At 34.9% G+C, this 21,509-nt stretch overlaps 3 protein-coding genes and 1 pseudogene across 3 annotated transcripts; 2 read left to right on the top strand and 2 right to left on the bottom strand.

The window, feature by feature from the left end:
* Window positions 1-39: 39 nt before the first annotated feature.
* LOC142530820 (ATP-dependent RNA helicase DEAH12, chloroplastic-like) lies at window positions 40-7,239 on the bottom strand. Its single transcript, XM_075636709.1, has 3 exons — window positions 6,160-7,239; window positions 2,180-5,321; window positions 40-1,433 (listed from the first exon to the last, which is right to left on the bottom strand). The coding sequence occupies exons 1-3, from the start codon at window positions 7,042-7,044 to the stop codon at window positions 223-225; spliced, it is 5,238 nt and encodes a 1,745-aa protein (XP_075492824.1). The 5' UTR covers window positions 7,045-7,239; the 3' UTR covers window positions 40-222.
* Window positions 7,240-11,280: 4,041 nt separating this feature from the next.
* Window positions 11,281-13,365, top strand: LOC142530744 (homeobox-leucine zipper protein ATHB-16-like; annotated as a pseudogene).
* Window positions 13,366-13,974: 609 nt separating this feature from the next.
* Window positions 13,975-15,677, top strand: LOC142530669 (histone H3.3). The gene is made up of 5 exons (XM_075636509.1): window positions 13,975-14,113; window positions 14,762-14,833; window positions 14,927-15,003; window positions 15,094-15,184; window positions 15,286-15,677. Exons 2-5 carry the CDS (start codon window positions 14,762-14,764, stop codon window positions 15,454-15,456), a joined length of 411 nt encoding a protein of 136 aa, XP_075492624.1. The 5' UTR covers window positions 13,975-14,113; the 3' UTR covers window positions 15,457-15,677.
* Window positions 15,678-16,380: 703 nt separating this feature from the next.
* On the bottom strand, window positions 16,381-20,248 carry LOC142530603 (V-type proton ATPase subunit D-like). Its single transcript, XM_075636447.1, is given in 5 exon segments — window positions 16,381-17,416; window positions 17,418-17,528; window positions 17,804-17,847; window positions 18,915-18,977; window positions 20,107-20,248. Coding segments are annotated over 2 exon segments (786 nt in total). The 5' UTR covers window positions 17,511-17,528; window positions 17,804-17,847; window positions 18,915-18,977; window positions 20,107-20,248; the 3' UTR covers window positions 16,381-16,723.
* Window positions 20,249-21,509: the final 1,261 nt, after the last annotated feature.

Genomic DNA, 21,509 nt, shown 5'->3' with positions numbered 1-21,509 from the left:
AGATACAACCAAATCACTGATACTAAGAAACTCGGAAGAGGCAAGAGAAATTAAAAGGCTCGTATTTCACTCCAAACTTATATACAGACCTGAGTCAACTGTGAACTCTACTTTTCTACCATCGACGTTTATATTTTACAAGTAATGATCGCGGCACGTTCATAACATAAAGTAGCGGTAATTTTATAGATACAAATGGACACGAATGGTTTTGTTGCAAATTCAAATAATAGCCAAGTGTACAGACCTCAAATGGCCGTAGCACTCATCACTGCTTCCAAAGAATTCCAAGCATACCCAGCAAACATGCTTCCCACAACGACATTCGATATGGTTGCACCCATCCACCTTCTCGATGGTGAAACCACAAACGGGGCACATTTTCACATAATCTTTTCCCACGCACCACTCTTTCAGAGAAGTATCTGGGTTGTCTTTGAATTCTTTATATTTCTCACATGTCAGATATGGGTGATATTCCAAGTGACAACTAGTACACGTCTCTGCTAGGCAGGATCCACAGACAAATTGAGTACCGGGATGACCAGGTTCTGAAACCCGGTACACTGAAGGGCAGTCAGGCGACGGACAAAACCTGTAGGTGCCACCACTCCCAGCCACAAATGAACCTAAGGAAGCCCGAAAAAGTTCGTCCAATTTCTCACTGGAGAATAAGGATCGTAAATCAGTAAGCAAGATAAGAGCCCCACAATCCTCTTTTGTACACCGTAAAGGAAAACTATCCTGGTTTCTTATCGCAGATTCGGACTGCTCAACCAAACACAAGCGGCAGAACTTGTGACAACAACCCTCCAGTATGTAACAATCTTCGACTTCACACAAGCAAATCGGGCAGGCATCATTATTATTTCTTGGAATTTGCAGTCCACTTCTCTGTGCGATATCATTAATTATTTCTTCGACTTTCTGTTTCAGCTCTTTTGGACCTATTATTGATATACAATGGTGTTTTGCGTCCAAAGAGAACTCCGCCTCAGGAAACTTCTTTTCAAGACCTCGAAGATCTGGCCCAAATTCCTGGACAATTCTCTTCATCATATTAGGAGGCAAAACTCCATCACAAAGTTGGATCTCAAGTTGCTTGGTGTCTCGTAGAGAAAGAAGGGCTTCAACAAGCCTCTGCTGTGCACGCGCAAGCCTTTCCGGAGAGCCAAAGAGTCTTACAGTCATGCTATGCTTATCAAAAAGTATATGAGTCCCAGTTTCGTGCTGAATGGATTTCATAAGCAAAACACCATCTCGAGAAAAAAGAAGCTGAAGAACTGAAGGAGTGATGTCTGGATGTTGTAAACTCTTCCCTTTCATGAGCTGCTCCAGAGGTGATCGTATCTCTGACACGACTTTTGTAGCATTGGCAGATATCTTTACTCGATAAGAACCATTCAGGTTCCTCTCTAGATTACATTCAACGCCTGTGAAAAAGGAAAGTTAAACATCATCCGTTCACAATATCATAAATAGAGATTACTCCAACCTCAATAGGTAATAGATATGATAGGTGGTGAGAGAGACCACACAGGTAGGAAAGATATGATAGGTAGTGAGAAAAACCAAACAGGTAGGAAAGGTTTAGTCTCTCCATATGGCTCTTAAATAACTTCAGAAATGGGGGTGAACTATATGCGATTTACAATAACGAAACTGAAACCAGCTCCCAGGTGAATAGATGTGAAATGGATCATGTTAATTCACATCAAAAATGAGTAAATGTGACAATTAAATATTCAATCCATTGATACACGACTTCTTTCATATATAAAAGTAAAAAGGATAACAAATGCAAAGATGCTACTGAAAATTTACCTTGAAAAATGAATTCAATAACACAAATGAAAAGATACTTGGTGAAATCTAAAAAGTAAAATTTAAGGCCTGTAATAGGCTAACAAACAAGATTGATATCCCTTCATATAAGTATAAATGAATCTCATTCTCCATGTTCAATTTTGCTTCATACGATGAAGTTTTGTGAGGAGCACACACTAAGGAACATTGCCATGAGTATAAAATATCCTTTGATGGCTCCTAGACAAAGTGACACGAAAAATGGACTCGAAAGGGGAGCACTTGCTGGGGATAATGAAGAGAAGCAATATCAAGAAAAATCAACAGACATATATGACTTTTGCGAATGACTTAAAACAAGAAAATAAAATACCATTTCGCCGTTGCACCCTAGCAAGTAAAGAATTCAGCTGGGTCCTGATAACAAAGTAAACAGGTGCAGGACAGGATACAGAGCTATGAAACATTCGCTGACATCGTATTTTCTGCCATGAAAAACAACCAGGTAATACTTTCCCATCAATTTGTTCTAAGGCCTTAGCTGCCTCCAAATGTAAATTCCCATCAAAAGTAATTGTGGCTCGCATGTAGCAATCCTTACGTTTTGGCTCAAAGACCTGAACACGGACAAAATTTCCTTGTGGGTTCCTTCGAGGCATAAAGGGGGAAATTTCACGCATAACTGCTTCTTCACAAGCCATAAGCGAGGGATTATCTATAGCATCGCCTCTAATCAGAAAGAAGTCCAAGATTCGCCTACTTGTTGCTGCACGCAGCACCTGCAATATATCAGCTTCATAAAGTTCCTTATCGAGTCCAGTAATTACAACACTGTCCTTAGTTTTTGTACTCGCTTCAGACCAAGCAAGCCTGTCTGCAATTATGAGATTAGAGAAATCATTAACCATTAAAGCAACATCCTTGGGATCACATTTCACAATTGCTACGCCCCTGCTGTACCTACGAGGCCAAAAAATTTTGGCTCTAACAGCAGGAAATGATGCCATTTTGTTATCACCACCAAAAACGTTTTTAGCAGGAATTACCTTCAGCAAGCCACCACAGAACTCAAAATCACTTAATTCAGTGGCTTTCTTGGCAGCATCAGGTGTCAGAAATGTTACCCTTCCCCATTTTTCTCTTTCTTCGTTATCCAGACCACAGCCTGAGAATCTGCTAATGGCACAAATACCACCAGAGGTAAAACTTTCCAAAAACAAAATGAGCTCTTTATCATTGAGCTTATCAGCCTTTGAATAACATACATCTACTGTCAAAAATCTCTTCTCAAGTTCCAGGTGTTTTATCACTGCACCAGCACCAAAGAGAGCAAATGAAGGTAAGACTTTGGGTCCTCCATTATACAAGCATTTCTCGAAGCATTCATTCTGCAACAACTTTTTTTGATACTCCAACGTATTATTCACTGAATCACACACAGTCTTCATGTCTTGTGAAGAAGCATACAGATGTATCTCATTATGATCAACATTAACTTCAACACCTATACGCTCATCTGCACAAGAAGCTCTGATAGATGAAACAAGATGGCGCACATTGCCGTTCCATTTGCCGCAAAACCTTTTTAGAAGTATACTTCCGAACCCTGACAAAGTCCTCTTTTGTAGCTGATGATTGTCCATCTTCACAAAATCAAAGACCGGAGCCGGTGAAAGGGTTGACAAACATTTAAAATCGAATGCACTAACACAAACCAGATATTCATTGGATGCTGAAAGGATTTCCCCAAAAACTACCCAGGGTGGCCTCTGACCAAAATTCAACAAAGAACATGAAGGATGAAGTTGAAAATGTTTCCCAGATAATGCCACTTGATAGCCAAGCTGATCATATCCAGAGTACATAGCCACATTTTCTGCCAGGGAAGAGAGTATAACATTTTTCAAAATTTCATTATGTTCAGTATTCACTTGGGGATCCCAAAGCCAGTAATTTGGTATAACAAGATTAAGTTCATTCTTTAGGCATGCTTCCAGATCTTGGACAGTGTCCTGGCATCTCTTCATGGACTTCGCATTTATGCTGTTTTCCCAACACCAACTATTTTTCCTTTCCCAAGGTAAAGACTCCCACTCTTTAAAAACAGCAAGCAAAGTGAAGAGATCACCATCAGAATGGCAAAATTTCACCTTCAGGCGATCAGATTTCAACTTGTCTTCATCTGAACCAACCCTGCAAAATATGCTACTAGAATTGGCCATTACAGCAGCAAGAACAAGACCCTCCCTGCGCAAGCCATGTCGGAAGCATTGTAGAATTAATTTACAAAGCCGAGGTTCAATACCCAACTTCACCATCTCACCCCCTTCCAAAGTTAAATTACAAGACCCGTTTATTTCTACAACAGCTCCTAACTGAATAAGGCTTCTGACAGCCATATCTATGGCACTGGGACTAGGTGCATCAACAAAATCAAATTCCTGCACGTTCTTGATGCCCAAAGCAAGAATCCTTAAAACAGCAACACCAAGATGGACCATACGAATTTCCGGTTCCTGATGAGTCTGCATTGACTCAAAGTCATTCTCTGTGTAAAGTCTATAACATGTCCCCGGTTCAGTTCTTCCAGCACGACCAGCACGTTGCTTAGCAGAGCTCTGGCAGATTTTGCAAACCCTTAAAACATTCATTCCACTAGCAGGCTCAAACCTACTTTCTTTTACCAACCCAGAATCGACAACATACTTGACACCTGGAATCGTCAATGACGTCTCAGCAACATTTGTGGTGAATATAACTTTTCTTTTCCCAGGATAGGTCAGAAACACCCGATGTTGCTCGACATGAGAAAGTTTCCCATGCAAAGGTAAGGCAATTGCGGAGGAGGCTTGAAACTTCTCACAAGCCCATTCAACTTCCATCTGTGAGGTCAAGAAGGCAAGGATAGTGCCATCCTTCTCAGTCTTAATTATTTGAGTTACAATCCTCATAACATCAGAAACATACGATGGAACAGATTTAGAAGCAATTAATCCTTCAGATTCACATGGTACATATTTAACATCAACAGGAAAGCTTCTGCCAGGCATATGAAATATTCGACAACCAAAAAAGTAGCTTGCAAATTGGTCGGCATCCGCAGTTGCAGACATAATGACAAGCCTAAGATTGGGCCTTTGAACTAGTAAATTTTTTATCAACGCCAGAAGTAGATCTGTGTTTAAGCTTCTCTCATGAGCCTCATCAACAATAATGCATGATATCTTAGTTAGTTGCTTATCACTCATGTAATGCTGCAACAGGCAATTGTCAGTCATAAAAATGACTTTGGAATCAAATGTCTGAAAAGATGAACGTGACAGATAGTAATCAACTGAAGTATCTTTATAACAACCATGGCTTTCCACTTTAACCCTTTCTGCCAACGAGATTGCCGCAAGTTTGCGGGGCTGAGTGCAAACAATCGACTCATGTCTAGAACCTGCAGAATCAGCAAGAAACTGCACCAACTGTGTGCTCTTTCCCGAACCAGTCTCCCCAACAAGTACAGTGATCTATGTCATACCAACCCAAACAGTTATAAAGAAAAATGACTATTTAAATTAAAAACTTAAATTCCACTATGTGGTAGCCAGATATGTATTTTTGCTTCAGATTTCAATGCAAAAGCAAGAAGAATGCAACATATAACAGCAACCATACAAAAAGTGGCATCATGCTGAAGCTCTCTGTTTGTTACATCAAAAAGTATTTCCAGGAAAATTTAAGACAATCCGACCAAGAAAGTATTACTCACGCAAGGATATGGAATGAATTATAATGGAAATGTCAACTAAGATATGAACTAGAGCTGAAGAAAATACAACATACCCATACATAAGAGGTTTCACTGGAAACATAAATATGATCTGAAACATTTTTTCCAACTTGGCAGGTAATAAATTTTAAACGAAAATAGAAATGATCTGAAACATTTTTTCAATGAAAATCATTTACTTATTACGCACCACTTAAGCTGAGAGCATGCGTTAGGCATTTTACAAGAGATATAGAGAACCTAGAACAGCATGGTAAACCAGGTCTGGCAAGAATTACATATTTTCTGAATTATTAACACAAGTTCGACTTTTCAACATTTTTGCTACACTGTTATGAGTTCCGATTATAGTTGCGATCAAGCAGCAATTTTTTCCATCAATTTCTAAGTAACTAAGTGGAGCCCATGATCATCTCGTCTAATTTATTTATTTACTTATTTATCTTTTTTGCTTTGCAGCAGTGAATTGACAGGCAAATGTAAAACAAATATAATCATCAATATAAAATATTCTAAAGTAAATGCATCACAGAGGTTAAACAATCGAAATAAACATATTACGCTACGCTAACTACCTGCTGGCTTTGTATCTGTTTGAGGATGTCCTGTCGATGGGCGTAAATCGGCAGTCCATCATCAAGCCTCTGGCATTCCCTCATCATCAACCTGTAAATCCTCCCCCACTCAATCTCTGCATCCCAAAAGCGAAAAACAGGAGTTATGGACTCTTCCTCGTCTTCCCCATCGTCCAAGTAACTCACGATGCGCTTAACCCCACTCTTAAACTCCTGCACCCTCTTGAAGATCAAATCCCTTTCATCTTCCAATCCTATCTTTTTTCTCCGCAACTCATTTAAAATTCCAATTCTACTCGGTTTAAGCAAGATATCAGAAACCCTCTTAATATCATGCTCCACATCCCTGAGTTTCTTCATCCATTTCTGCACCGAATTCCCCTCCAACAATCCCTTCAATTTCTCCAAAAACAATGGTCTCAATTTATTGTTCAATTCCGCCTTATCAGAAGGCAGATCAATATTACAAATAACTCGAGGCAAAAAATTATGCCCGTTTCCATTCAATTTCATTTCCCACAACTGAACAACTGTCTCCAACGTCTCACTCCACTGCTCATAAAGAAGCGTCCCCGCAATATGCGCAGACACGAGAACATTAAATTTCTGCGGCTGGTGAGTAATTTTCTGAACAATTTCCCTGGTTTCAGCGTCTTCCATCATGCGCGGACTGTCCTTTATTAGCTGGACGATGAAGTTGGGGCGGGTTGAAAAAGAACCCGGGGGTCGATCGCGGTAGTGGTGAGAAAAAATACGCTCCCCTCCCCACTGCTGGCGCGCTGGTCGACGAAAAGGCGGGTTATTCTGCGGTTGAATTAATCCAGTCCGAGCATGAGACGGCTTCTGGCGGGCATCGCCGGCGGCGAAACTTTCCGGTTTATACATGGTAAAATTCAGGGTTTTTCAGAAAAAATCGAGAAAACTCAAAAACCCTAGAGTGAAGAGAGTGGGTGGTTGAATGGTGAATGTGTCGCAGATGCGTGAACGAACCAAAGAGTCGAGTGCTGCAGAGTACTCCTGGTAACAATCAGAAAGGCGAATATGAATCAACTGTGACGAACTGGGCATAAAAATAAATATGGTGTGTTAATAATACTAGAGAGGCAGAGACATATTGAATTATAATCAGTAGGCTCGGGTAAGCTGGGTCGGATAAGGTACCCGATACCCTAATTATATAGTCATATAATTATGTCTTTAAAAATTAATTTTATTTTTTTTCCAAAATAATATAATTAAATAACTACTTTTATTGTTAAAATTTATTAAGTACGAGACTAAAAGAATTTATTAAAATATACACGTGTGTGTTGACAACATAATTATAAATTTTAACACATATATTAGTCATTTATTTATATGATTTGACGAGAAAAACTAAAATTGATAAATAAAAAAATGATTATATTATTATAATTGATTCAACGAAATATAAAATAAAAAATATCACACACCAATATATAAATGGGCTAAAATTGAAATTTTGTTTTACTTAGAGGACAGCACGATAATAAAGAATTTGGAAGGAGATGAATTTGGGAAAGTAAATATTATTTCACCAAAAGAAATAGAATAATAATATCAAGGACATTACACGAAAATAAAAATAAACATGATTATATCCATATATGTAAATAGCTCGAAAAAAGAAATTAAATCTTACGAAAATTGTTCCATTACGGATTGTGAAAATTTGGTCAGACAAAATCATTAACGGTCTTTGTCGCTTTACTTCTTATCTTGAGACGAAGAAAATATAATTATTTTAAATCGGTTTGTTAGAGTAAAAAAAAATTTCATGAGTAGGTCTCTTGTGAGACGGTCTCACGAATTTTTATCTGTGAGACGGGTTAACCCTATCGGTATTCACAATAAAAAATAATACTCTTTGCATAAAAAGTAATTTTTTTTTATGGATGACCCAAATAAGAGATATGTCTCACAAAATTCATTCTGGAACATTAGCGTGATAACAATTTGTGTTTTACTGACTTGCAATTAATGATTTTATTCTTAGAGCCATAATCATATTCCGCTCTGTAGCTTATTATAGATAGGACCGATCAATCAATCTGAATTATTTATAATAACCAAATAAATAACTCAATTGTGAAAATTAATAAAACAAAAAAAAAAAATGAGATTTGGATTTGGATTTGGAATCCATTGATTTGAAATACTATTGAGATCTTTGGTAACAAATTTAAATGTAATTTGGAATTAGTTTTAACTATTAAATCTAATTTATTTTATATTAAAAATCTTGTATTACTACTTTTTAAAATGATTTGTTTATTAACAATATTTATATAAATTTTCCTCTTTATTTATCGAGGAAAAATTTATTTTGGAACATATAAAAAACATTTAATTGAATAATTTTTTAAATAAATGCAAAACCTATAAAGTTTATCATTAAAAATAAATTTTCAAAATTTTGATAAATTAAATTTTTACTATTAAAACAACAAATTTTTTAAAAAAAATATCTTATTTATAGAACTTTTTAATATAAACATATTTAAAATTGATTTAGAAACAATTTTCTCAAAAATATATGATATAAATGTTTGTTAATTGATAATATATATTTTTGTATAAATGATATTTTATAAAATTTGAGAATAACATTTAAAATTTATAAGCATATCATAAAAGCTTATTAGTAAAAAAAAATATTTCTTTTTATGACACAAGTTCAATGAAATCCCTTTTCAAAAAAAAAAAAAATTCAATAAAATCCAATGAAATCTTATCTATTTTGCAAAGATTTCACATACTTAAATCAAATCTCATCAAATTCCATTTTGAAATTTCATCTTTCATATCATTAAAATGATATTTTCAATTCTAAATCTCACAAAATCTTCTTGAATTCCAGATTCCAAACACAATATTATTTATATGCTCTATTACGAGTAATCAATATTAAATTGTAGATCGACCTCTTCAAAATCTCACGGGAGATCGTTTGATTAACATATTTATCCCAATTTCTGACCGATTGCATTATCATATTTTTAAAAATATTACGTTTAAATAATAAATACTAAATTATAATTATTTTTATGGTCGTTTTTTAAATATCATCTGAAGTTATTCTATTAACAAATTAATCCAACTTGTAATTCATTTCTGACCACAAGTTCGGATGCATTACGAGTAAATATTAAATTGTAGACACTTTTTTATGGTTACGTTGTTTGCACAATATTTTTATGATACGGGCGTATCAGGTATATATATTTGTGCACGTTTTTAAATCTTATGGAAGATCTTTTCGTTAACAGATTCATCTGATTTGTAATTCACTTCCAATCTCGTGTTCGATTGCATTATCATATTCCTCCAAGTAGCAAGGAGGTCTATTAGATTGAAACTTTATTGATTCTCGTTGCTTTCATTTTCCATTTCTAAAAATGATTAAAAATATGAGCAACGACTATTTTCGTGAAATGATATTAGAATTATAATGGTAATCACCACGACCGTCACAGTGAACCATAAACCTTGTTGCTCACGGTTAAAAATAAAAGGAGTTCAACTTAACCCATAAAAAGAGAGGAGTTATAAAAAAAAGGAGAAAACTAAACCTGAAGAAAAAAGAGAGACAAATAGATCAAAGAGAGCATAAACATTCTCGAAATATAAACGAATATGAGTGAAAATTGTATCCTAGATAGAGCTGAAATATTGGCTCCGCCATGAGTAGGGATGTAAATGAATCAAACTGTTTGCGAGCTATTCGAAGCTCCGCTCGATAAAAAGCTCGTTTGAGTTCGTTTGTTAATCATATCAAGCCAAGCTCAAACTCGATTTCAAGCTCGAAAATTTAATCAAACTAAGCTCAAGTCTAAGGATATTTGGCTCGTGAGCTCGCAAACATGTTCGATAATAGGCTCGCGAACATGTTCGATAATAGGCTCATGAGCTCGAGCTCGGCTGGTTTAGGTGGCTCGTAAGCTTGAGCTCGAGCTCGATTCGTTTAGGTGGCTCGTAAGCTAGAACTTGGCTCATTTGTTGAATTGACAAATAAAAATATTAGTATCAATGCAATAGAAGGAATTGAACACAAAACATACAGAATTACATTTTTTTTATCTTTCTTGCATATCATTATACTAAAATATTCTTTAAAACATAATTAATTAACAGAAATACACCAACTTATTATTTTTTCTCCAAAAAATTTACATCACCAAGTCATATACATGTTGAGTAACTTTACAAATTATTATCCTAAAATATTATATTGAATATAATGAATTTATATTGATTAAAAAATAAAATTTATTTGGAACATAGTGAATGGAGTATTAAAGGAGTGAAATTATTGCATTGTTATTTATATGGTGATATAAGTATATAACGAATATTTGTTATCTGGATGCTAGATATATTATTTTGGGATGTTCAATAATAATATAATGAGTTTATGTTTTTTTAGTTGTTATTTTTGTCGTTTTAGTTATTTATGAATGAATTTATATTTTTATGTCTGATTTAAAATTAGTTCATAGATAGATTTAATTTTTAACAAGCTCGAATCAAGCTCAAACTCGAGCTTAATTCTATGCTTTACGAGCTCAAAAACGAGCGAGCTCAAGCCAGGTTCCATATGAGATTACTCGTTATTCTATTCTCATCAAGTGAATTAATTGTGTAATCTTTTATAAGGTAGATTACTCGTTATTGTATAAGTGCTTATACAATAAGTACATTGAACAACATCCCCTAAATTTTCTAAATTGTTATCACTATTTGAATATAAAATTTATAGTTATAATTGTGCACTGTTAATTCTCACGACACCATACATCACTGTAGTTCTATTCGACGAGCAATGCACCATGACTTATTTTCCGACTTCCAGAAGATTACGATGTGGCAGATTTGGTGTATTGCAAATTGGATATGAACCCACACCCAAATCCTCAACTCATGATCATTGTCCATTGATCGGCGCTGCACACTGTTGGAAATTTTTGTAGACCAAGAATTTGCATTTGTCTTCAATTTGGGGTTCATTTCATCTGACTCAAGTTCGCAAAATGTTCCCAACCCCGGTCAGTTTCTAACCATGCTTGTGGCCCCAGTTGGGTTTCTTTATCACTCTGGTGGTGTTAAAAAGACTAGCTTCCTGATGAGAGAAAAGAAAATAGTTCAGCTTTTGATTGGTTATGCTTCTGGGCATTTGATTTCTTTTGCCTCTGGTCTTTCTTGTTCGTGGGTTTTGGGTTTCTTTTCTTTTCTTTTCTTGGTGGTAATAATGGGTGAAAAGGAGTTCCCAGTTGAGATTAAAGGCCATGTTGAGTTTACAAGCGTACAAATTTGTGCCTTTTGGGATTGTTTGTGTGATGGGATTTTTATCTTTACACACAGTCAGATTCCATAAATCACACACACCGTGTAACATACCCTCTTTTGAGCTCCTATCTTCAAGTGGTAGATTGAAAGATCTGATATAGACCATCTGTCCAAAATATTCAGGTGATTTGGGCTTGGAAAAATATTCCCTTTATCATGTTTTCTTGCCTTAGTCTATTGATTCATGGGAATATTATGTTTGAAATCAAGATTCGATCATTTAATTTCTTCTTCAAGTAGTATGATTTATAATTACGTGTTCATTAACTGGGCTGCTGATTTTTTCCCCTTCCCTTTCAAGAAAACAATCAGATGTATACAGGGGAGTTTCAGGCAATGCAAGAAGGCTTAGATGAAGAAGTTTGCGGTGAAGAATCCGGCCATGGTTCGGAGAAGAAGAGAAGATTGGGTGTGGATCAAGTTAAGGCTTTGGTGAAGAATTTCGAGGTTGAAAACAAGCTTGAACCCGAGAGGAAAGTGAAGCTGGCCCAAGAGCTTGGTTTGCAGCCGAGACAGGTGGCTGTTTGGTTCCAGAACCGCCGTGCACGGTCGAAAACGAAGCATTTTGAAAGAGATTTTGACGCTCTCAAAGTGAATTATGATGCTCTTCAGCACAATTATGAAACGCTTCAGTGCGAAAATGAAGTTTTAATCGATGAGGTAACAATCCTTCATGCCTACTGTATGTAAATACGAGTTTGAAATTTTGAGAAAGAGTAGGTGATCATGAATCTTGAGTTCCATAGACAGAATCGGTTTCGATTTCGTTGAGGTGGTTTCATCACTTTAATGTGGTTATTTATGGGCCTTTGTTACGGATCCACCACAACTTGCTCTCATACACCTTGGGTGCTTTCTCCGTCTTTGATTTATGCATTGAGCAGAAGTATGAATGCTATTATTGTGTCGATTCCAGAGAGGTAGAACCATTGAGAAAGTGAATTCTATGGTGGAATCAGATAGGCCAACAAGATACTATATGTGCATAAGCCGTTAGGATATCGATCAGGGGTTCGTATTTCGGTTTGCTTATAAGTGGCATATCAAGTTATTGTATATTGCCATGTTGAGTGAATCAGTTACTTAATGATTGTTTGGAATTTATGTATTGTAGATTAAAGAACTTAAAATAAAGCAAAATGAAGATGGTAGAAGTGAGAGCAATCTTTGTGGAAAGGAAGAGGCATTGGTGTCTGATGAAGACCAAACTAAACTCGAAACTTTGGTCCATAAATCGCCATCTTCATGTGATCAAGAATCCACCACCCAGCAGAACTTTGTAAATTCTGGGGAAGAAAACAATGCATTGATGGTGGATGCTTCATATTTCAGTGATTTGAAAGATGGAAGCTCTGATAGTGCTGATTCAAGTGCAATCTTGAACGAGGACAACAGCAATAGCCCGACTGCAGCAATGTCTTTCTTCATCTGCTGGGATCTTTCACCATATCCAGAATCGCTCCACTTATTCTCTGAATCCAATCTCACTGCTTTCAGGCTTGAAGGCGAGGACGAGTGTTCTTGGAGATGTCCGCAAGGCGAATTTCCAGCTAGAATTTTTGAAAATTGAAGAGCACAATTTTTTTGGTGAGGAATCCTGCAGCACTTTGTTTTCTGATGATCAAGCCCCCATCCTCCACTGGTACAGCTCCGAAGAATGGAACTGAACTTTCAGGTTTTCACAATATCTTGTTCTCCACAACAACAAGAATAAAAGAAGAGACAACCATGTCAAAATAAGGCTAAATGATATACATTTATGTCAAAGTATTTTTGTCAAAATGTTTGAGGAAATAATATAAGTTTTATCTATTATAAATTTTGCACACTATCAACAAATTTTAATATATATATTTTAAATGATTTCAAATATCATTTTCTCAAAAAACAATATATTTAATTCAAAAAATATATTTATGAAAAAATATTTGAAATCATTTAAATATATATATATATATATATATATATATTAAAATTGTGTCAATTATTTCTTTTTGTCATGAATCTCGATTATTTTTTAATATTAAAAACCTGATTTATCATAATTTGATGATTTTATCTCAATTTTCTTTCGATGATTTTTTATTTCATTATTTAAAAATTTATTTAATAAAAAAATAATCTTCTTATATTTATAAAGCCATTCTTCTTGTATATCATGTGTAAATAAAGAATATAAGATTATTAAATATTATTACCAAGAAAAGAGATTTTAAAAATTACAAGTAAAACAAAATTTTTAAATATTTAATTTTTTTAATTATTAAATCCAGTTATTAAATAGCACTAACCAAATATCCCGTTCTAAATCAAAATTCCAAACATACTGTTGAAGAAGAATTTATGTTTTTTGGGTTTACAAAGACTTTGTCGATCCCTGTCATAATCTTAACTTGACATCACAACCGTTGATTAACTAGAGAAAACACAATTAACCTCATTCATTACCGTCAGATAAAAGATAAGCACAAATTTTTTTGACCGTCCGATTTTCCAAGCCGATATATAGCGACTAACCTAGAGCTCATTTGAAATTTGCTCTTTCTTCTCCTACAAATCCAAGAGAAATAGATTACCTCGTGTCCAAGTGAGACGCCGCTTTTACATTTTACTATTGTGAATTCAATTGTTATTGAATATTTTATGGATTACAGGGATGGAATTAGTGTTTTTACATATTCAAATTGAATTTTCGTGATGAGAAATCAAGTTGGCGCAATCTGTGTGGTTAAATTTTTGTTTACATGTTTTATGATTTTGTTGTGATTTGAATTTTACGATCAGGTATTACTCGTCTATACGATTTCTATTTTTGTGCATGGATGGGAATTACAGTGTTTGATTTTCTGGGGTTTTGTTTTTCGTACCTCTAATTCGAGAAGCAGCCGTTTTATTTCTGTGGTTATGTTAAGAAGACTCCAATCTTGGATCTCTTAAATTCTTGTTTTTTTATCACTTCACAATTCCGTGGTTTTGATAAACTAATTTTTCTCACGGTCTGCACGTCGAGGAATCCTTAAAACTTACTATCTTTTGAGGTTTCTGGCGTTCTGTTTTGCTTGGATGAATTTCTTGTTCTAGAATTGTGGATGCAGGATGTTTATTTTGCGATTCTCGCAATAATTAAGTTGTTTTTTTCGTGCCTTCTTGAATTTTGAGTTCAAGTTTATATTCATGCGAGAGACTATTGAGACTCTTTCCATGACATGCTCTGGATATCTTTATGACACTGCAGATGGCCCGTACCAAACAAACTGCTCGTAAGTCAACTGGAGGAAAGGCTCCCAGGAAGCAGCTTGCTACCAAGGTTTCTTTCTTTCTCTGATTCGACTGCTTTCTCATACATGCTTTGTTTCTGGTAATTTTTCATGGGTTTAACTTGGTGTAATTTTTTATTCAGGCTGCCCGGAAGTCGGCCCCGACTACTGGTGGGGTGAAGAAGCCTCACCGTTATCGTCCAGGGACTGTTGCTCTTCGGTGAGTTATCCCTTCTCCCTTCTCCCTTCATTGCAATGATATCTATTGTGTACGGTGTGATTGTTGACTCGAACTGATCACTGATACCAGTGAAATTCGCAAGTACCAGAAGAGTACCGAGCTCTTGATCAGGAAGTTACCTTTCCAAAGGCTTGTTCGCGAGATTGCTCAGGACTTCAAGGTATTATAGAGATTCTTCTGTCACTGTTTGATCACATTTAGAATTATGGCTCGTTTAATTTTCCAAATGTGTTGGCTGATTTCTTGCTTGTGCTGTTGCAGACTGATCTGCGGTTTCAGAGCCATGCTGTTTTGGCACTTCAAGAGGCTGCTGAGGCCTACCTTGTGGGTCTCTTTGAGGACACTAACTTGTGTGCCATCCATGCCAAACGTGTGACCATCATGCCCAAAGACATCCAGCTTGCCCGCAGGATCAGGGGAGAGCGTGCTTAGGCTTTTCTGGTTGTTCTTTAGTTTGTTCTTCTAGCACTATATTAGACCATTTCAAATTTTAGTATTAGTACCCTTGCAGGTTACTGGTATAAGTAGTGACAAACGATCTGTGTTGAATCAGAATTGTGACCTTTTAGTTTTACTTTATTGTGGTATTAACTTTCTTGTCTCTCACACCAGTAAGTGAACAATATTCATCTTTTTCGAAGTTAGGTTGTGGATTTCATGTCTATTATATTGATGTAGCAAATTCTTTCAAGCAAAGACTTTTGTGCATCATGGATTGTTGGATTATCGAAAAAATGCACCCTGAATCTTCCTATATTCTAAAATGGATAGAATGACAATTCTAATTGAATTTCAAGATTATACTAAGTATTGTATAGACATGATTTGAGAATAAAATGGTCATTTTCGTCGCATTCTATCATATCAAGCATGTCTTGATCTTTTGTAAAACTTAAATCAAACATCTAACCAAATAAAGAAGAATTCAATACCTTATCCTCTATACATAAATCATGCCGCGTTACAAATGGATGTATAAAATGTGATTGCCCATATCTCGATGTGGATTTGCGTACATAACGAAGTAATTGGATCGAATCGCAAAGAAGTCATGACACTACCGAGGTATATATATTTTTTATTTAAAAAAAAGGTAAAAATTGACCACACCCATTCTTGTACATCTTCAGAAAAAAAAAATATTACTACTATTTCAACAACTTTTACATGACAGTTGCCTATTTTTATATAAGTTTTTAAAATAATTTCCAAAAGCTCGTCTTCCTCTCATCTCATTCTCATACGATCTCTACCATTGGAAGCACAAAAAACTTCCAAGTCCAGAACTAACACGAGCACCACACCAGAACCAGATTCAGAGAAACGAGTGGTGGCAATAATATTATACCGAAATTCTCCAAAGGAAGAGCACAAAGCACATCGCGCTCACAAGAGCCGCTCTCACTTAATTCATTTATTTAGTACATCAACGTCAAGATATTACATATATGCCAATAGTTTGTGGCGTAAACTTGGTTTCACTACATTATTGAGCAATAGAAACAACCAGTGCTGTAATGGTAGACCAAGGAAAGCTTAAACCAAGAAAATTCTCACAATTGAGGTTTAAAAAACTGACGAGATAAATATCCACAAGCATGCGATCTTATTTTGATACATAATATCTCTTGCGCCGAATAAAACAAGGGGCCAAGCAAAGCCACATAAGAGTACTTGAGTAGATTAAACTAACCTTGATTCAAAAGATTATGTCCTCATCTTTCTGCGCAGCCTGGGACAACATGTTGTGCGCCGAATTAACAGAAATGCCCCTCTTCAAAGAAATTTCCTCTGCTACCTTCTCCTCGGCATAGGCCTTGGCAGATTCACGCTGTCTCTCGAGCTCTCTCCTCTTGTAGCCTTGTATCTTTTTCAGCCTAAAGAAATCCTCCCTTTCCAATTCATCTAGCTCTCCCTTGATGTAACTTATCGTATTCTCTAGTCGTGGCTTTACAACATTCTCCAGGGCATTGACTCTACGATTAGTGGTCTTGATTGCCTCGTCAAGGGTCAAGAATGACGTTTGGAGAGAGGCAAGCTCAACAAGAAGCTCGATAGATTTCACATATGCTGCACGACAAGCTTGAACCTGTTGGCCTCCTCTTGCCAGTCCAGTTAAGGCATTTTTAGTCTCTCCGTCCACGTAGTGTTCAAATTTAGGAAGTTTTACCCCAGCAATATTTTCCTGACGCGATCGCACCTTAAGTGATGCACTTTGGACATTTTCACGAACGATGTGCTTGATATTATCACCAGCCACATATTTAGCTTCGGTAAGGGCAAAAGAAGAAATTTTCATGATATCTCCCATTGACTCTTTTGTTGTGACGATCTTCTTGAGAATTTGTCGAAATTGCACAGTCAAAGCATCACTCTTCTTCTTGAGCAACGCAGTGGCCTCTTGTGGCCCCAATAAGTCGAGCTTTCATAGCTCCGAGCATTGTAACAGTCGGAACAACATTCAAGCGCTGGGTTTGTCCAGACATTTTGTAAATATTTTATGGCTGAAAGAGAAAAGGTAATGGCAGGGTTAATAGTTTAAGCAAACAAAATCTTTTTCTGCTCTCAGATGGACTTGATTCAATTTTGTTATTTTTTTGGGTTGAGGAGGGTGAGGAGGACTTGGTGCAACTATCTTGAGTGTGTCGTGTTTGGATGAAGTAAACAATAAAGTTAATATATAAGTCACACTTGCACAAATCATAAATAAATAAGCATTTTCTGCACATAATATCTCAAATAGAACACTTAAATTATTCAAGAGTAGAAAACTAAATACCTTACGAATTTCTTTCTCAACTAATGTTTATTTTCCCTTCGTACCTGAAACAACAAATCACAAAAACAAAACAATATTCAGAGCAATAATGTTGCAAGTAGCCTCATGTCATTCATTAGGTTATATGCATAGATTGGTATGAAAAAATGACCAATTTTTAATTATGGAACCTTCTCAGAAAGAACAAAAATAAGAGTGCAGTTACAATTTTAAGATAATTCAATTCCAATTGCAAATGTTTCTATTTTGTATAATTAATTATAACTCAATAAAAGAACTTCAAATTCTATTTTTTTTAATACAAACACAAGTGTGACATGTAACCCAAGGCTTCTTAGGTCTTTGGGACCTGACCCTTACCCCTAGACTAATGGATCCTTGGTTCTAAATAAAACTTTTACATTTGTTTAATTGATTTATCTAGATCAAAAAATATTTTAAATTATAGCTGTAGGGCCTGGATTTCCTCAACGAATCGAGGGCAAAAATTGTGATCAACCGAGTTGTTAGAAAATACTGCTTTCTTTTTAAATGTGCCTATTAATTTGTTAATTTCGAATAATTTTTTTCTTAAAAATGCTAATAATCAATTCCATCAGTTCAAGCCTAAGAAAACCACTCATCACGAAAACGCAACCATTTTAATCCACATCCATTAATAAAAAGAATAATAAAAACACAATCAATAAATGTTTTATGAAATTCCTGGGGATATAATGTCCAAACTGAATAAAAAAATGTTGACAAAATAATACCAAGAAATTCTAATGATCCCAAAATAAACAATCATGTCCAAGCCCCACAGATCAAACTCCTAAATCACCGTCTTACTCAGACTGTCTCCTCCACATATTCTACATGCGCATCCAATCGGATCATAATTTGAAAAGATTAAATTTAACAACAGTGAGATAAACTCAGGACGCACCCTTAAATCGGCCACTAAATCGGCCTCAAGGGTAATGACAAAAGCTATCATAAGTTCATAACAACAAATAATAAATACACATGCAAACAAAATGCCAAAATTCAGGAGGAGTCAGAATAACAGATTACAGCTCAAAATTAAATCATGAAGCATGTTGACCAAAGGAAACATGAGGTGACTCACATGCATGATCGTATACGCAACACTTTAGTCCACAGGAGGGCTCACATGATAGATAGAACAGAACTAGAACATAACGGAACAGATGTATGTGTTATGTTGACGATGGGGAAATAATTGATGTCTTGCATGCTTTGTCATACACATAACACGTTGATCATAAACCAAGAAGTAACTCTCATACCAAAACAGAATACTGACATAAAGAATTCCAAGAGATACTGATCAATATGCAGAATTAAATGATGCAGTGCTGAAAAAAAGTCGTAGACTAAGCCAGGACTCGAAGAAAATATATATACCAAAATTCATAGGATCAGAAAGTTCTAATGGTTCAAAAGTATTGATAACTTAAATCATAATATTTTATCAACATCACAAAGCCCTTAAAATATTTCATCTCGCACATAAGAGAACTAAAGTTTGTAAATATCCAAAAAAAACAAACCTCGACTTATTTGTTTCAATCCAAAACGTAAATCAAACTCAGTTTAAAATGCGCTAATTAATCCAAGATCACTCCCAGATTTCATCAAATCTTTTTATCATTTGACAAAATTCACTTTAAGAATATAAGCTATCAAAATCGTTGAATTATAATTTCAAGTTCAAATGACTTTTGGTCCCAAAAAACTCGAAACTTTAAACAAAATACAGAACTTAGTGTAAATCAATGAGCCAAACTCGCATTTATACAAAACATATATATTTCAAGTTTTCGGACTTGAATTTCATAAACAAGATAGTATCAGAAAATATTAAATTTCAAAAATAATCAAAACTAATTATATAACTATAGGTATTAAGAAATTTATGTGATTAAACTTCGGACCAAAATTTCAAATAATTTGTCAATACTCCGACTCCTCCAATTGATTTGAAATTTCATCTACAGTGCTTCTTCCATCTACCCAATTTCATTAAACATCTTAAACGCTAAAATCCCATTCGAATCACGGCTTCCAAAGTTGTTCTTAGGATATATTCCTTAATTATTTTAAAAATTTTAACTTAAAAAAGGTCGTTTGAATCATGATTCTGGACAACCAATCTAAATCAAAATCCAACATTAAAAAAATAATAATATAACATAGGTCTTTGAGTGATTATCTCGAAAGTAAACCAACTTCAGAGCATAAATCCATTGAATCTAAATCCAAAATAAACTACACCACAAAATGGAAGAAAAACTAACCTTGGTTTATGCTAATAAAGATGCCAAACAGAGTGGTTAGAGAGCAATAAGCAAGCGTCTCGATCGGCAAGTGGCAACTGGAATACTTCTCTGATCTAGGTTCTTTACAGGAGATGGGTTTGGAGTGAGGGCTTTTTTAAAGTTAATTTTAAATGTATTTAATATATAAAATTTGAACAGGTGTCTCTGAGATGTATACGTGAGACGTGTCAACCGATATTGTTTTGCAATTAAAATTTAATTTTAAGTATATTAAATTCCGTATGAAATATAATTATTGGTATATTTTTTAAATATTGTTTTTGAGTTTATTTTATTTTTGGAGATCCTCGATTTCAAAAATCCGGCCCCGGCCCGGCCCGGCCCCTGGACATTATCACATACGAGTTCATTCCAACAACAAATACGATATTCATATTGGGCTCAAACATATGGGCCCATGTCTAACTCGATTTGGTATAAAACTTGGGCCAAGAATTCAACTAACCAACCAACAATGGACATTCAATTGTGAGGTAGAAGGATGGATGATTTATCTATCATGTGTTTTTATGATGCATGCCAAACTTGACATAAACTACAAACCATCGAAGCAACATTTCACAAGAACAAAATTTAGCGATAAATCCCAAGCATAGAGGTTCGAGACTTTTTTTAAAAAAATTTGGGAGTGAAATTTTAAAAATTTGTTATAGTTTAATTTATGTGGAAAAAGAATTGAATAAGAAGTGGAGAAATATATACTTAAATTTGCAATATATTCGATGATTTAAAAAACAGTAGGTCTATCGCGAGATGGTATTAAGATCTTTATTCGTGAGACATTCAACTCTACTTATATTTACAATAAAAAGTAATATTTTTCACGGATGACCCAAATAAAAGACGTGTCTCACAAAATTGATATTTGATATCGTCTTACAAGAGTTTTTTATGTTTAAAAATATATGGAAGATATTAACTGGAGTCTTGAAAATACTTTACCAACATACCGAATATTAGTTATTCTGTGAAATAGGTCTCTTGTATGATGATGTTATAAATTTATATCCATGAAACGGATCGATCGTGTCACAATAACTGCAATAAAAATAATTTTTTGACATAAAATTTATTGATTTTAACCCAAATCATCATATATTATATAATATTTTTTCATTACATTCTCATAAAAATTGGTATATTTGCAATGAAAAATAATATTTTGAATATAAAAAAATAATATTTTTCATGTATTTCGTATTTTTCACTCAAATCAACAATATCATACAATATTTATTCACGATATGACTAACGAAAAATGATACTTTAACGGTAAAAATTAATACTTATTTACCCAGATTCTCAAGCTTAATAATTAGATAGATAATAACACGGATTTATAGAGAAGAAATATTAAAATG

The sequence above is a fragment of the Primulina tabacum genome, chromosome 1, assembly GCF_025594145.1.
Source record: "Primulina tabacum isolate GXHZ01 chromosome 1, ASM2559414v2, whole genome shotgun sequence".
Taxonomy (NCBI): Eukaryota; Viridiplantae; Streptophyta; class Magnoliopsida; order Lamiales; family Gesneriaceae; genus Primulina; species Primulina tabacum.
The sequence above is the reverse complement of the archived record's forward strand: the minus strand, read 5'-3'. Positions and strand labels throughout refer to the sequence as shown.

Bases quoted from the DNA above. Each gene is read 5' to 3' on its own strand.
- LOC142530820 (XM_075636709.1), bottom strand. From the start codon at position 7,044: ATGTATAAACCGGAAAGTTTCGCCGCCGGCGATGCCCGCCAGAAGCCG. The intron at 5,322-6,159 runs GTAGTTAGCGTA...GGTATGACATAG, and splicing joins AACAGATACAAAGCCAGCAG to ATCACTGTACTTGTTGGGGA. The intron at 1,434-2,179 runs GTATTTTATTTT...CCTTTTTCACAG, and splicing joins TAGGGTGCAACGGCGAAATG to GCGTTGAATGTAATCTAGAG.
- LOC142530669 (XM_075636509.1), top strand. From the start codon at position 14,762: ATGGCCCGTACCAAACAAACTGCTCGTAAGTCAACTGGAGGAAAGGCT. The intron at 14,834-14,926 runs GTTTCTTTCTTT...TTTTTTATTCAG, and splicing joins GGAAGCAGCTTGCTACCAAG to GCTGCCCGGAAGTCGGCCCC. The intron at 15,185-15,285 runs GTATTATAGAGA...GTGCTGTTGCAG, and splicing joins AGATTGCTCAGGACTTCAAG to ACTGATCTGCGGTTTCAGAG.